Here is a 15,042-nt window from a genome sequence, read left to right as displayed (position 1 = left end):
TTGTGTTCCTGGCAGCCAGGTCCAAGGTAACAGCCCTCAGCCCTCACGAAGGTCTGGCTCAGGCCTGGGAGCCGGGGTGGGACGGGGTCGCTCTGACTCGGCCTGAGGAAGCGAGCACTGTTCCTGGGATGCCGGCCCCTGCATCTGCCCTGAGCACCTTCCTGGTTCCCGGAGCTGGCACCAAGCAGGGGCCCCTGCAGCAGCCTGCAACATGGATGGAGGAGTGAAGTGGGCAACCTCTTACCAAGGAGCTGTTCTGGGCCGCCCGGGCGGGCACCTCTGCTCTCACCAGTCCTCTGCCGCAGCCGCACGCCCCCGCTGCAGGACACGTGTGTCAGGCAGTGTGTGGAACCACTTGGTCCTCCCGCCTCGTGACCCGACATATTTATGGTTTCCACTTCATTTCCAACGGAACAGATCTTGTCTTCCAGGATCCTGTGATGCTGAGGTGGGGAAGGAAGCCACCCAGGCTGGACCAGGACAGGGAAATGGAGGCCCAAGAAGGTATCGGCCTGGCCTGGCACCATCCATCGAGCAAGGGGAGATACTCAGAGTGGCCCTGAGGTCCCAGGTCACTTCTGGGTTGCTCTTGACTGAGGCTGTCCAGGAGGTCAAGGGTAAACATGATTTCTAAGCTACGGCCTTCTGTAGCTGCTTTGTGCTCCGCTTGGCCAGGGAATGACTTTAAAGCGGCACGGGTGGGGGACTGGCTGCCCAGTGGCCACGGCGTTCGCTCGGCCCTCGGCCCTGACGGCTGAGCCTCAGCCGGGCCTGCCTCCGGCCCTGGGAGCAGGGTCTCCTCCGCAGCCAAGAGGAAGGAGGGAGGCCTCCATGCCCGGCCCTGGTCCCTGGGGGCTGTGAGGGACAAGCAGAGGCCAACTTCCTGGACAGTGGCCCAGGAAGATGTGGCAGACGGGTGGCAGGTGGGCAGCAGCTGGGCGGCTCACGCCAGGGCATCCTGGGAGGACGAGGCTGTCTGTTGTGCAGTGGGCCGGGCCGTCGGGCTGCCCCCACCCACTCAGGCCAGCTCAGCCTCCGCTCCCTCTCCAGGGGCTGCGTTTCCCAGAAATCTGCTGCTTGGGTCATGAACCTCGGGTCAGGAAGGGCTCCGAGAGCAGCTCCTACTCCACTGAGTGGCGGACAGAGGACATCCGGGGCCCGCGAGGGGAGGGGACAGACCTCTGACCTGCTGGTGAGTGGCCCAGTCAGGAGTGGGCTCCCCAGAAACCCCGTTAATCCGTCCCTTCTCCAGTGACCATGAACCAGCCTTGGAGTCATTGTGTCCACGTGTCTGTGCCCCACCAGATGGCGAGGCCTGGGGCGGCGGGGGCGGCCCCAGTGCTGGGCAGAGGGCCTGGCAAAGATGTGCTCTGTGGGTCTTCCTCAGGGTGTCAAGGTAAATGGCCCTCCTGTCCCCAGGTCTGCACCCCCCTGCTGCTCTCATCCTGGCCCTTTGTTTATGACAGGGTCTTGATATCCTCCTGCCTCAGCCTCTCCAGGGCTGGGATTACAGGCTTGCCCTCCCACACCAGATCGCACCCCTTTGTGCTGTGAGTATCTGGGGGAGTCTTTTAAGTCTCCCAGGGCTTCATGCAGGAGAGCTCATGTTTCTAACGGGGGTGGCCCAGGACAGCAAGGAGCAGGACAGTCCTGAGGGCCTCGGGCTTGGAACTTGATCTGGAGTTTGCCACCCCCCTAGTTTACCTGAAACTAGACTCCTGGGGCATGGGACATTCAGTGCTAAGGAGGCGTATGATAGTCACCCTGGTGCAGACTCTGCCACTCATCCTGTCATTCGAAGTGGCTGCTTCACCTTCTGATGTCCCAGAAGCATCTACCCTCTGTCCCTCCCAGTGGCCATAAAGCCCTAGAGAGGACCTCCTCTCCTCTGCCTCACCCACAGACGGATACAGATTCAGCACCTCCTGTGTGCCAGGCGCCAGGAATGCCCAGCTAGGAGAGGAGCCCACCCCCTGGAACCCACAGCACGTGCAGGAATTCTGTGTGCTAAGCACTGTCTTAAGCTCACAACCATTAACTCATTAGATTTTCACAAAACAGTAATTAGGATTACTTTATCTTCATTTTGCAGATGAAGAAACTGAACTTCAGCAGGGTTAATCAGCTGGGGACATAGTGCATGCCTTTTGCAGCTACTTGGGAGGCTGAGACAGGAGGAATGCTTAGCCTAGGAGTCAGTAGCTGTAGTGTGCCATGCCCATCAAGGGTGACACTAAGTCTAGCATCAATATGGTGTCCTCCTGGTAGCGCCCACCACCAAGCTGCCAAAGAAAGGTCTTACCTGGCCCAGGTCCTAGAGGGAACAGGTCAAAATTCCTGTGCTGATCAGAAAGGTTAAATCGTCACTGTAAGTTAGGAAGAGGACGCTAAGAAAGATCTCTTTGAAGGGTGTAGAGTTCGTGCGAGGAATTCAGGGGGTTCATTCCTGGGGGACTGGCAGGCGTTGGGACTCCTGGACAGCATGGTCTGGCAGGGAACAGTAAGCTCACAGAGAAGTGGTACGGAGTGAGGGATGCCATCCATCCCGCGGGCGCCTGGGAGGCTGGGCACGGCTTGAGGAACGAGTGCGAACAGCAAGGAGGAGCTGACAGAGCCGGGATGTGACTGGTCTGGGCTGCCATGAGCACTTGAAGGGAAGACAAGAGGCAAGGTGACCAGCGGGTGCCTCCCAATGGCCTTTCTGCAGTGGTTAAAGCCCGGGAAAAAGGACGCAGTTAACCAGACACTTGTGCGTGAGGCTAACGCTCAGCCTGCGGCCAGAGACTTCCTTCTTGCTAGTTAGGGGGAGGCTCAACCTCCAGATCGGTGGCTGGGTGTGCCGACGAGGGGTCCCTTCAAGTTGCCCTCCCACCCCTAGTGGGGACCTGCGGGCGGTGGGGTGCAGGGTAAACGCGCCCACAGAGGCAAGGGCGGCGCCCGGGTTTCAAAAGTTGAGCCCCGGTAGGGCCCGGCGGGGTAGGGCTTTCTCCGAGGCCGGGCAGGGCCTCGGGCGGGGCCGGCTGGGCGGGCGCCCCTCCGCTCCGCGCCTGACCATATAAGGCCAGCGCAGCAAGCTTCTCCCGAGAGGCTGTCGTCACCGGCGTCCGCTCGCCCGCGGCACCTTCACAGGGCCGCTGCTCCGCTTCCTGCCCGGAGCTGCGACCCCGCCCACCGGACCCGCCCACCGCCGGCCCGGCCACGCCCACCGACTCGCGCACCTGCGCCCCGCCCCGCCCTATCCCGGGCGCAGCATCCCGGACCCGCGGAAGGAGCGGGTGGGCTTGTTGGGCCGGAAGCGAGGAGTGCTGCAACACCCAAAAGCCAGGGCTGAAGGTGGGAGGGAAATCTGCGTTCTCTCCGGACCGCGGACCCACTGGGCTCCGTCTTTGAACTCTCGATTCAGAAAGTGAATGTGGCCAAACCGCGGACAGGAGAGTAGTAAAAACCCACGCTACAGTTGCGTGACTGGGGTTCCAATCTCTCTAGGTTGCTTGCTGGCTTTGGGAACTGTGGACAGTTTACTGCTCTGTGCCTCAGTTTCCTCATCTGTGAGATGAGCGCGACGGCTCCTTCCACAGGATTGTGGTGCTGTTACATGTGTTACTATATGTCAGCACTTTCCATATGTTTTTGGTGGTGTTATTTACTAGTTCTTGCTGAATGGATGAAATGGTTGATCGCTGAAGGTCTGTGTCCCCAAGGGGCAGAGAGGAGTCCCCAGTACCTGTGTCTGTAATACAAAGCACAGCCTTAACCCGTGGGCTTGTTTGCCAGTGTTAGGCATTAGTATAGCTTTTAAAAACATATTTTCCATGTTTCTGTAAATTTCGGTTAGGGCCGAGAAGAACAGGGCCAGAGCAAGCTCCCGCTACACACACACACACACTGTAGTGGGCATTGAACCCAGGGCCTTGGCACTAAGCTAAGCCCCTAGCCCTTTTTAAAAAGTTGTTTTTTGCAACAGGCTGGCCACCGGGTGTGGTGGCACATGCCTGTAATCCCAGCACTTGGGAGGCTGAGGCAGGAGGATCATTGTGAGTTCAAGACCAGCCTGGGCTACACAGTGAGCTCAAGGCCAGCCTTGACTGCATAGCAAGACCCTATCTCAAAAAAAGAAATGAAAGACCCTATCTCAAAAAAAAAAAAAAAAAAAAAAAAGGAACAGGCTGGGCTCAAACTTGTGACTCTCCTGCCTCAGCCTTCCAGAGTGCTAGAATTACACCTATGCATGGCCATGTCAGTCTGGCATTCTCCTTTTTCAGCAAAGGAAAAGCCTCAGAGTGAGATCCTTAGGCTGGAGATGGAGACAGGCAATTTAACAAGACTATTTTTGATGATTTAGAGCTTCCATAGAGAGTTTAGAATTACTATCCATGCATGGTAGTGACATCATATTCACTTAATATGTTTAGTATGAAATGCTTGAAAATACACACAAGGGTATAGAGAATAATACGACTCCTTAATAATCACTTTATTTATTTGCAGCACTGGGGATTGAGCCTAGGGCCTCTCAGCACTGAGCTACATTGCTGTGTTCTATCTAATGTTTGCTTTATTATTATTTTTTTCTCTTTTTGAAACAGAGTCTCCCTATGCAGTTCAGGCTGGACTTGAGCTCACTTTGTAGCCCAGGCTGGCCTCAAACTTGCAATGATCCTCTTGCCTCAGCCTCTGGAGTACTACAATTACAGGCATGCGCCACCATTCCTGGCTTAATGTTTACTTTTATTTAGCTTTTTTTTTTTTTTTTTTTTTTTTCCTCCGGTACCGGGAATCGAACTTATGACCTTGCACTTGCCAGGCAGGTTCTGTGCCGCTGAGCTAAATCCCCAGCCCCTAATGTTTGCTTTTAAAGTATATAAATGTGTTAAGATGTGAGCTGATTAAAAGGGCCAAGAAAATAAAAGTGTAAGGGCACAAGGGCAAAACTCAGGAATGTACTAGTACCAGTGACCGGCCGGCATGCACCTGCCAGGACCAGATTGTGCCCGTGTGGATGAGCTAAGCAGGCATCTTCCTCCCGTCTGTGGCAGGGTGGGAAGAGGACTAAGTGCCCATCTGGAGTCCAGGCAGCCCGGCTCTGCCTCAGCGGCGCCCACTGGCTCACAAAGGCCTCTTCCGAGCACCTTGCCCAGCTGCCTCTCGACTCAGGCCTGGGCCTGGGTAATTGCAGCCCTGCTTCTCGCTGCCTGCCTGGTCCGGCCCCACACTGCGGATCCCAGAGCATGAGGAATATTCTAGACCATGACTCTGACTGCCTGTCTCGTTCCTGTTTAACCCCTACCCCCCAGTATTCCCCAGTGCTGGCTGGAGAAAGCCTCGCTCTTCCCCGTGCCCCACTGCGGCTTCTTCCTTACGCTTGCCACCCAGGCCGGTCTGAGCCACCGACCGGCAGGCTCTGAATATTCCACTGGTTAATGTTTAATGAGTCAGGCTGCTGCCAGAACCATCAGGCTCAGCCCAGGCGGCACCATCTGGTCCTTGCCCTCTCCTGGAGTTTAGTCTAGGGGGAGTTAAATACTTAAGTGTAACAGTAAGATAAGTGGCGAGCGCTGTAAAGGATTTATGCAGCGCCAAGTGAGTTGCAGTCTTTTGCCGAGAAGACCCCCACCTGATCCCACCCTGCCTGGCCCTTTGCCCGGTGACTCCTGTAGGCTTCCTAGATGTCTGTGTGGGGTTGTTAGCTCCCTTGGCACCCCAGTGAGTGTCCATGTTGGGGTTCTCATCACAGTGAGTGATTTATCCACCTGTCTGTCACATCTGACCCTGAACTCCTCAAAGGAAGACGTCTGGAGGCTGGTGGCCTAGTGTCGCCAGGAGCTGTGAGGTACAGGCACACAGTAGGTGCATCGCCGTCGTTGACTGTTAACACAGCAGACCTCTGTGCTTGTCTCCCAGAACAGAGCAGTTCGCCCCCGATCCACTGTCCATTCACTCGTGTGCTGCTTTCATCCACAAATCAGAGCGAGCCAACTGGCCTCCACCCGCCACACCTTGATAGGAGCCAGTTGATTGGGAGGGTGGGTGCTGGCAACGAAAAGGTCATCCTGGCTGGGCCCTCGAGGGGACAGTGCAGCATTCACACAGGCGGCCCTGGATGAAGGCAGGTTGGGGTGACGGTGTGGGAGAAGGAAGGGTCGGAAGGACACAAGGCGTGTGCACAGCTGCTGGGGTGGGGCACCTGAGCAGGCAGCCAGGTGTGTGGGCAAGGAGCTGAGGGCCACATGGGAGGACCTGCGGCCAGCTCCCACTCCTGCTGGCAGACAAAGGGACTGGAAGCATGATCTCAGGCCGTGGCTTTCCAAAGCTTTGTGAATGTGACCAGGAGCAAGAAACACATGATATCACAACCTGGCATAAGGCATAAAACTTTAAACCAGTTTCAGGACAGAATTCATGCTTACTACCCGGAAGGCACTCCATTATTGTCTCCTCTATTTTATCACAATCATCATTAATCATTCTGATTTATTTAATCAATGAAAGTACTGCATTAGCTTCAAGATCCGCCAGGAGGTCACGACCTGCAACTTGAAAAACACGGATGTCAGCAGCCTTCTAATCCCATACCTACTGATCAAGGAGTGGCTGTGGGGTCAGGTCCGTCAAGCTCCCGCAGCCATTCGCCCCCTGCTCCCCATCATCAGAAGACCCTACAGCTGCAGGCTTGGCTCTCAGGGGGACAGGTTCAAACAAAGGGGAAGAGAGCAAGCTCAGGCCACTTCCTCTGCCCTGGTTCTTCCCTGCCTTCCACCCCCAGCTCTGAGAAGCTGGCCGCCGGGCCTGGTGCATGGGCTGGGAAGTAGGAGGTTGAAAGCCTGGCTGCGTTCTGGCTTCTGGCCCATCCCTGGGGGCCGCTCCTGCCTTCCATAGTGGGGATGGCTCTTGTCTGTGCTGACCACCTCCCCTGCGGGCCTGCCATCTTGGCTTGGCAGAGCATGGGGACAAGGGTTGGAGTCCCTGCGCTCTCTCCCATCCAAGCCTCTGTCCAAACGTTTCTTCCACCTGAGTTGTCTGAGGCTTTGGGAGAGATCTGGGCAACTTAGGGAGGGGAGGTGACACCAACTCACAGCCTTTAACTTCCAGAGCAGTAGAGCCAGAAGGGACCTTGGAAATGGGATCCAGACCCCTCCTTTCACTGATGTGGAAACTGAGGTCCTAGGAGGAGAAAAAGCTCACGCAGATTGCACAAGAGCTAGTCTCAGCAGGACTGGAGACTCGGGGGTCCTGGCTGTGAATCCATTGCTTTTTCTTTCCATTGTTGGTCTGCACAAAGGGAGAGTGGGAGGGAGACTTAAGAAATGTCCTGTTTGCAAGAACTGCCTCGGAGGCCTACATCCTGCTGTGCTTCTGCCCCCACCCCCCGCCCGCCACTTTCTGCGGACCCTGCCAGGGCCCCTGCCCTGTGTGGGCTGCAAAAGAAGGGCGTGGGACAGTGACGTCCCGGCTCTGACCCTGTGCTGCCTTGGCCTCTCTTCTGCGAGTGTGGGGTGTTCCTCCCACCTGCAAGACTGACAGGAGGAAGATAAAACCTGTGGGAACGTGCTGCTTTCCTGGGGCCTCAGGATTAGGACAGTGGCTTCTAATCCTTTCTTTCTGGAGACACTGGATATGGCCTGAAATCCAGGCAGAGGCGTCCTCCCCTGCCCAGAGCAGTCTTGGCTCCCCGGACCCTCGGGGCACTCTGCCTGCTCAGCTTGATTTCCTTTTCCACATTTCTCATCCCCGTCTGGACCCGCAGCTTTTTGGGGCCAGACCCACCCGAAGTCCTCCCTGCCATCAGGGAGCCCTACAGAGGGGAAGGGTTTGCGGTCTTGGTCAAAAGTGCCTGTGTTCAGGTTCCTACTGCTGGCGTGCTTGTGGCCTTGGGGGTGGCTTAGTTCCCCTTGCTGAGCTCAGACTTCTCATCCATGTACTGAAGACCATGGAAGTCTGCAGCCATACCACCACGAACACGCCTGATCTCCTCTGAAGACCATGGGCGGCACTTTGAAAATCAAGTGAGGGGCCGTGCGTGGTGGCACACTGAACTGCATAGTGAAACCCTGTCTCAAAAAGACAAAGTGATGGGGCTGGGGATTTAGCTCAGCGGCACAGTGCCTGCCTGGCAAGTGCAAGGTTGTGAGTTCGATTCCTGGTACCAGAAAAACAACAACAACAAAAAGACAAAGTGAATTAGTGCTGTGGCTGGCATAAAGCAGGTACTCGGTAGCTGTGGGTCACAGGGATGTATTAAGCTGCATTTCCTACAGCCGGGTGTGGTGGCGCATGCCTGTAATCCCAGCACTGGGAGGCTGAGGCAGGAGGATCATTGCAAGTTCGAGACCAGCCTGGGCTACAAAGTGAGCTCAAGGCCAGCCTGAACTGCATAGCAAGACTCTGTCTAAAAAAGACAAAAATAGGGGCTGGGGATTTAGAGGGGCTGGGGATTTAGAGGGGCTGGGGATTTAGAGGGGCTGGGGATTTAGCTCAGCGGCAAAAAGCGCCTGCCTGGCAAGCGCAAGGTCGTGAGTTCGGTTCCCGGTACCGGAAAAAAACAAAAAACAAAAAACAAAAAACAAATAAAATAAAATAAAAAAATAAAAAAGACAAAAATAAAAATAAAAATAAAAAAAGGCTGCATTTCCTCCAGGAGCGCGAGCACCCTAAAGAGAAAGAAGTCACACTGCTGTGCCTAGTACTATGCTGAATGCTGTTCCTACATCATCTCCAGGTGCCTGCTAGGGCCCCTGTGAGAGAAAGATGCTCATCATCTCATTTCACAGACTCATTTCCCTGAGGCTCGGAGAGTGGAAGGACAGTCCAGGGTCACACCCAAGTCTCCCTGGCCACAGGGCCTTTGACTGTCCCATCCTCATTGTTTCAATGCATTCCTGCCACTTGGACACCCCTCCTGGTCCTGACAGCAACAGCTCTGATCTCTGGCCTGTCCTTTCTTCCCCAGACCTGGGAAATTGATTCTGAGTAATTAAGCAGAATAAAAATGGCAGTGGAGGTCTGGACTGGAATTCAACTTGCTGAGCTGCTGGGAGGGAGGAAGGCCAGATGCCTGTACTCAAAGGGCAGCCAACTCCCAGGGACACTTCTTCCCAGGCTGATGCGGGCTCTGGTTTCTGTGCCTTTGGTCATTGCTCCTGAAAGAGAGGACTTTAGGGTTAGGAGTCTCTGCACTCAGGCTGAAGAATCCCAGGCTGGGTTCACTTCCTCATCACTGGCCGGGTTTGGGGCCCAGATCTTCAGGATGTGGTCTTCAGATGCCGTGACTCACACCGCCCTCCCTCCCTCCCCGAGTCTCTCGCAAAGCTCAGCTTGTGAGGAAGAGTCAAATTCTTCTGTGGGTCACAGTTTACATAGTTTGTCCCTGGGGTTGGAGGTCCCACCCCAACCAAATGCAATGGAGGAGGGCGATCCCTACAACAGACTGTTTGTGTTGCCCACTCTACCCGCTGAAATCCTCACCCCCAAGCCAATGGCACGAGGAGGTGGGGCCTTTGGCAGTGATTAGGTCAGGAGGGTGGGACGGGACTAGTGCCTTTGTAGAAGAGACCCCAGAAAGCTGCTTTACCCCTTCTACCATGTGCGCACACAGTGAGAAGACCGTTATCTAGGAGGAAGAGCATTCTCACCAAAGACTGAATCTATAAGCACCTTGGCCTTGGATTTCCAGCCTCTTGAACTATGAACTGTGAAGAATAAATATCTGTTGTTTGGCAGCTTGAATGGACTAAGACTGTCACCAGGCAGGGTCCACAGAGCTCCCAAAGCAAAGATGGGGATCCTTGACTTCCTCCATCCAAGAGGCAGGTTGCACGTTCTCTGACTTCTGTCACAGAAAAAGAATTTTCCAGTGAGAGGTGTAGAGAGATTTACTAGGAAGAAGTTTTTTTGGTTTTGTTTTATTTTGTCTTTTTGAGACAGGGTCTCACTATGCAGTTCAGGCTGGCCTTGTGCTCACTTTGTAACCAGGCTGGTCTTGAAGTCACAGTGATCTTCCTGCCTCAGCCTCCCCAGTGCTGGGATTACAGGCATGCACCACCACGCCCGGCTAGGCAGAAGTTTTCAAGTTCACATTCAAAGAGAAAATGTGGGCCCTGCAGAGGGAGAGAGATACCATGTGGCCTGGAGCAGGTATATTTACAGGGACTTCAGCATGTCCCTAGGAGATGTACTCGGGTGTCTGCGGGGGCTGCCCATTTGCCCATTCTGTGGGCTCTGCTAAAAGGCAAACGGTTGATTTGGGTTGGAAGCTGAGATACGCTCTCTATTCATAATAGCTTCTGACGATGGGGGTCAGTAGGAGGGGGCCTAGTGCACAGCTGAAACGTATAGGTACAGACCCCAAGTTTACAAGCTTGTCTTTAAGACTCTTATGAATTTTTGCCTGAAGGAAATAAGCTTGAATAAGTTATGTGTCCTGAAGCTGCAGTTTTTCTTCAAATATACAATTTTTTTTTGTCTTTTTGAGACAGTGTCTCAGTATGGAGTTCAGGTTGGCCTTCAGCTCACTTTGTAGCCCAGTCTGGTCTCAAACCCTCTTGCCTCAGCCTCCCAAGTGCTGGGATTACAGGTATGCCCACCGTGCCTGGCAAAACATACAGTTTTAATCTTATACTTTTAAATAGTATATCCTTTCTATTTATCTTTATTTCTCCTCTCCAGCCTCAAGACCAACCCCAAAGGAAGGGGGTGCTTTGATCAGAAAAGGGGGGCAGGGATGCTGAGAGGGTAAGTCAGAAGCTTTGCACTTCAGCAGTCCACCCATCTGCCCCAGTCCTGGATCCCATGGAAATGGATTTCTCTTTTCCTGCTTCCCTTCCTTCCTCTTTCCTCCCTTCCAGGCACCCTGTTACACCCTGGGAACAGGAAGAGTCAGACCCAGACGGCCTGGGGCAACTCATGAGGTCAACTTCAGCAGTCATGGTTCCTCTTCCAAGGCGAGGCCAGGACAGGCATTGCCAGTCGATCCCAGCACCCTTTCCCTCCGAGCCTGGACTCAGCCTCAGGATTCAGCTCTTTCTTCACAGCGCTTCAGGCAGCCAGTTCTCATCAACTGGAGTTGGTCCAGACACGGAAACTCTTTGCTGTGCCTAGCCAGCGACATTCCTCTTTCCCATAACCACCCTGACATTTAAAACGGCTGAATTTCCCTCTGCCCGCCCCAAGAGAAAGCTCTTGCTGGTTTGGGTACCTTCAGCCTCAGATCCTGGTCTGTCGCTGAATTGACTCATGGGCAGGAATCTGCACACAGTTCTGCGGACAAAAAGACTGTATTTGTGTCTCCGCTTCCTGAGACTCAGGTTTTAGATGAAATCTCTGTTGTTACTGTGATAATTTCTTACAAATTTTGTGGCTTGAAAGAAGGCAATTCAGGGGCTGGGGATTTAGCTCAGCGGCATAGTGCTTGCCTGGCAAGTACAAGGTCGTGAGTTCGATTCCCGGTACCAGAAAAAAGCAAAAAAAGAAGGCAATTCATTATTTTACATTATTGTACATTGCAAGTCCACAATGAAGCCTAGAGGGCTAAAATCCAGGCGTGAGCAGGGACCCATTATTCTATCATGGCTTCCTTAACCATATAATGGGCGTAGGGATAACCTATTTCACAGACTTGCAGGGACGATTATGTAAGGTGAGTCATGTGACACATTTGCTTGTTATTTCGTGAGAGATTCAGTGCTGCTAGGTGCAGGGATTACAGCATGTCTGCAGAGCCCTGACCGCTGGCTCCCGGGCCTGTGTTCCTTCTCTGCTCTTCCTGCCTGGCCCCCTCTGTCCAGCTGTGGGGTGGACATGGGAGGGAAGTTGCTACACAGTGACATTTGTGTTGCATGTTTTTTTCTGGTTCTGTCGGCCCCACCTCCAGGGTTTTATAGAGATCCTCTGAGAGCCTGCTAGAGATGCAAGCTCTAGGCCCCTTCCCTGACTAGCTGTACTGGGGACTCTGCCAGGATCTAGGTTGGACAGAGCTCATGGGGGTTCTAACGTCCCTTGGGTGTGACAACAGCTTGTGGAGTCCTCCCAGTTGCAGGGTAGCTGCAGGGCCATCACCCCATTTCACAGAAGTTGCTGAGGCTCAGAGGGGAGTGGCTTGCCTAAGGCAGGCGTGGGTTGGGTTGGGACCCCAGCAAAATCAGTGTTCTTTCAGCATCACCATATACCTCCGCCTGGGCGCCTCCCTCCTGGGTGCCACCTGGACACAGATCCAGGGCCAGGTGCTGCAGGGAAGCCCCACCCAGCCGCACCCAGGGCTCAGCCCCAGTCCTTCCTGGGACCTCTCCCTCCTGGCCTGGCCTGTCGTGTGTCATTCTGGGCAGGGCCTTGCATTCAGCTGGCAGTCTGGGGGTCTGACAACTTATTTATACTCAAGGGTAAACATCTGCAAGGCCTGCAGGCCCGTTCTTGCTCAGGGAGTGTGTCTGGTAAGCCGAAAGGAAGAGAGCTGAAGGCAGGGTCTCAGCACCTTGTCGGGAACGTCTAGAGGAAATCTCTGTGTTTGCAAGGGAAGGCCACTGTCCCCGGCACAGGCAAATGGTGTCTTGGAAAACAGCACAGGAGCTGCTATGACTGCCCGAGCTTCATTTGCATCCTGGACACCAGCATCATCCGTCCCTCTGGGTTCCATGGGAGGAGACACCAACTGGCCTTTAGCAGGTGACCTGTGGTGGGCTGCTGATCACTGCGCCCCAGGGCAGTCAGCCAGGTGACAAATCAGGGAGGTCCACGGGAGACTGTCTCTTTCCTGGGACAGCACTTTCTCCATCTTGCACCTGCCAAGGACACCCGGGGTCAGGGGGCTAGGCGTGACCCTGCTTCCGGAAGCGCTCCTTGATGGCGGCTGAGCTTTCCGCCCTGCAGAAGGCTGTGAGGGCTGTGGAGGGCGGGGCTGGCAGTCAAGGAGTCAGGGCCCTGGGATCTTGCCCCGCCTATGTCACTCACCCGCTGTGTGGCCTGGACAATTCTCTGTCCCTCTCTGGGCCTCAAGACTCACCTGGAAAACCTAGGTGCGATATAGTGATGTGTAAAAGCCCTTCCCCCATCTAGGCCCGCTGCAGCCCTGCTAGGGTCCCAAATCGCATCCAGGGCCGTGTCCTGCTGCGGGGCCTTCTAGGAGCTGAGTGCTTTTCTCCACCAGGTGACTGTAGGCTCTTGGGGCTCAGGCCCCTGTATCTGTGCCTCCTTGTTTTGACTTCTTACACCTGGCCCTTAGCACCGAGCTCTGCGAGTCGCTATGCTGGATCAGACCTGCTGATTAGTCCCTCAGACCCTGGCATTGCTCCGGTCAGAGCTTTCCTTTAATCTCCAGGCTCGGCTGACACTGCGGTGTGAGCCCCGGCCTCCAGGAACCCTGCAAGGGACAGTTCCAGGGGACCACAGCACAAGCTTTGTAGAAATGTGCTCTTGTTCCACGCCTACCCACAACCGGCTCCACAAGGCACCTCCTCAGACTCTGCACCTGGTCTCAAGCACCCTTCCAGTCTCACTTCCCTTGTGACTCTGGGCTTTTGCTCATGCTGGTCCTTCTGCCCGGAGCCCTGTTCCCTCCTCTGCCCACGTGCCATCTCCCCCAGGAAGCCGTCCCGGGTGCCACCTCTCGGGAAACACAGACACACATGGCAACTTCTCCCCTTGGCGTTGCGCACTCGCCCTTTCAGAACTGCACAGGGCCCGGCACACCCATGGATGGGGTCCTTACAGTGTGAGGGAAGAGACTGTGGGGTGGCTCACAGCTGGAAAGCTCTTCCCAGGAAGACCTACAGATAGCAAACAGCTGGCGGCTGGGGGTGGCTATGACTCAGCCCACCCCGGCAGGCAGGAAAATGCTGCAGACAGGCTGAGTCGGGAGTCAAAGGCCTACAGGAATTTTGATAAGGATAAGACAAGCGCTGGAGTATTTCTAGAATGCAGGAGGTTAAGGGTGCGGGAGTCGGGTCAGGACAAAACTGCTTGATCATGTTACTTATTTATTTTTCTCCTGGACGAAATATTCACATGATTCAAAACTCAAAATGTGCAAAGGGAGTACAGGGAGACGTCCTCCACACCCCAGTCCCTGCCACCTTTGCCCTCTCCCCAGAAGTAGCCTGTGTCTTCACTTGCTTATCCTAACATTCTTTTCGTATTATTTATTTCTTTTGCCAACCGGGTCATACCAAGCTGCAGAGGCTGGCCTTGAACTTGAGATCGGCCTGCCTGAGCCTCCTGGGTAGCTGGGACCACAGGCATGCACCACTATACTCAATCCCTGTATCGTTTTCTCTGCATTTTAACACATAGAAAAGCATGCTATTCACACTGGTACTCGCCTTGGTTTTCCTCCTTAGTGTATCTTTACAGTGCTGGTGCCAGGCATGGTGAAGGCTGAGGCAGGAGGATCCTTGTGAGTTTGAGACCAGCCTAGGCTACAAAGTGAGCTCAAGGCCAGCCTGAACTGCATAGCAAGACCCTGTCTCCAAAAAAAAAAACCAGAAACAAATACAGTGGTGCTGTCCAAATGCTTGTGTCCCCCACCCCCAAATTTATGTTTATGTTTATATTTATGTGTATAGTTATATTTATACACCATCACCCCTCAGTGCGGGGGTAGGAGGCGGAGCCTGTGGGAGGTGAATAGGTCAGGAAACTGATTGCCCTCGTCCCTTCTGCTACCTACAAGGGGCACAGAAAAGGCACCCCCGGTAAGCAACAAGCCCTCACTGGACATAGAATCTGTTGCTCCCTTGATCTCACACTTGCCAGACTCCAGAAAAATAAGCCACTCATTTCTGTTCTCATAAATTACCCAGCGTAAGGTATTTCATTATAGTAGTCAGGAAAGACAGAGAACTCGCCAGTGTAGCTTGCAGACAGCGTTCTCAGTTCTTCCTTTGACTGCATTTCAAGGGTTGTCCAAGCCGGGCATGGTGGCGCAGGCCTGTAATCCCAGCATCTAGGAGGCTGAGGCAGAAGGATCGTTGCAAGTTCGAGACCAGCCTGGGCTACAAAGTGAGCTCAAGGCCAGCCTGAACTGCATAGTGAGACCCTGTCTCAAAAAGACAAAAA

The 15,042-nt window shown here is 54.4% G+C and overlaps 1 protein-coding gene across 5 annotated transcripts in view; it reads left to right on the top strand.

The window, feature by feature from the left end:
- LOC102019258 overlaps positions 1–15,042 on the top strand; it is a 31,506-nt gene continuing 16,464 nt past the window's right edge. Inside the window, exons 1-5 of one of the 5 annotated variants that reach the window (XR_001233060.1) lie at positions 1–26; positions 432–617; positions 1,051–1,192; positions 10,663–10,728; positions 10,842–11,369. Coding sequence is in view for 1 of the 5 variants with exons in the window: in XM_013511689.1 (XP_013367143.1) it covers positions 212–341; positions 432–504; positions 1,051–1,192; positions 5,037–5,405 (714 nt within the window). In the remaining 4 variants the exon portion in view is untranslated. Of the gene's footprint in view, positions 618–1,050; positions 1,193–5,036; positions 8,041–10,662; positions 10,729–10,841; positions 11,370–15,042 lie in introns of those variants that run through there. The other 4 variants (XR_001233059.1, XR_001233057.1, XM_013511689.1 and 1 more) reach the window with 4 other exon arrangements.

The sequence above is a fragment of the Chinchilla lanigera genome, unplaced genomic scaffold (genome assembly GCF_000276665.1).
Source record: "Chinchilla lanigera isolate Chin_1 unplaced genomic scaffold, ChiLan1.0 scaffold00012, whole genome shotgun sequence".
Taxonomy (NCBI): Eukaryota; Metazoa; Chordata; class Mammalia; order Rodentia; family Chinchillidae; genus Chinchilla; species Chinchilla lanigera.
The sequence above is the reverse complement of the archived record's forward strand: the minus strand, read 5'-3'. Positions and strand labels throughout refer to the sequence as shown.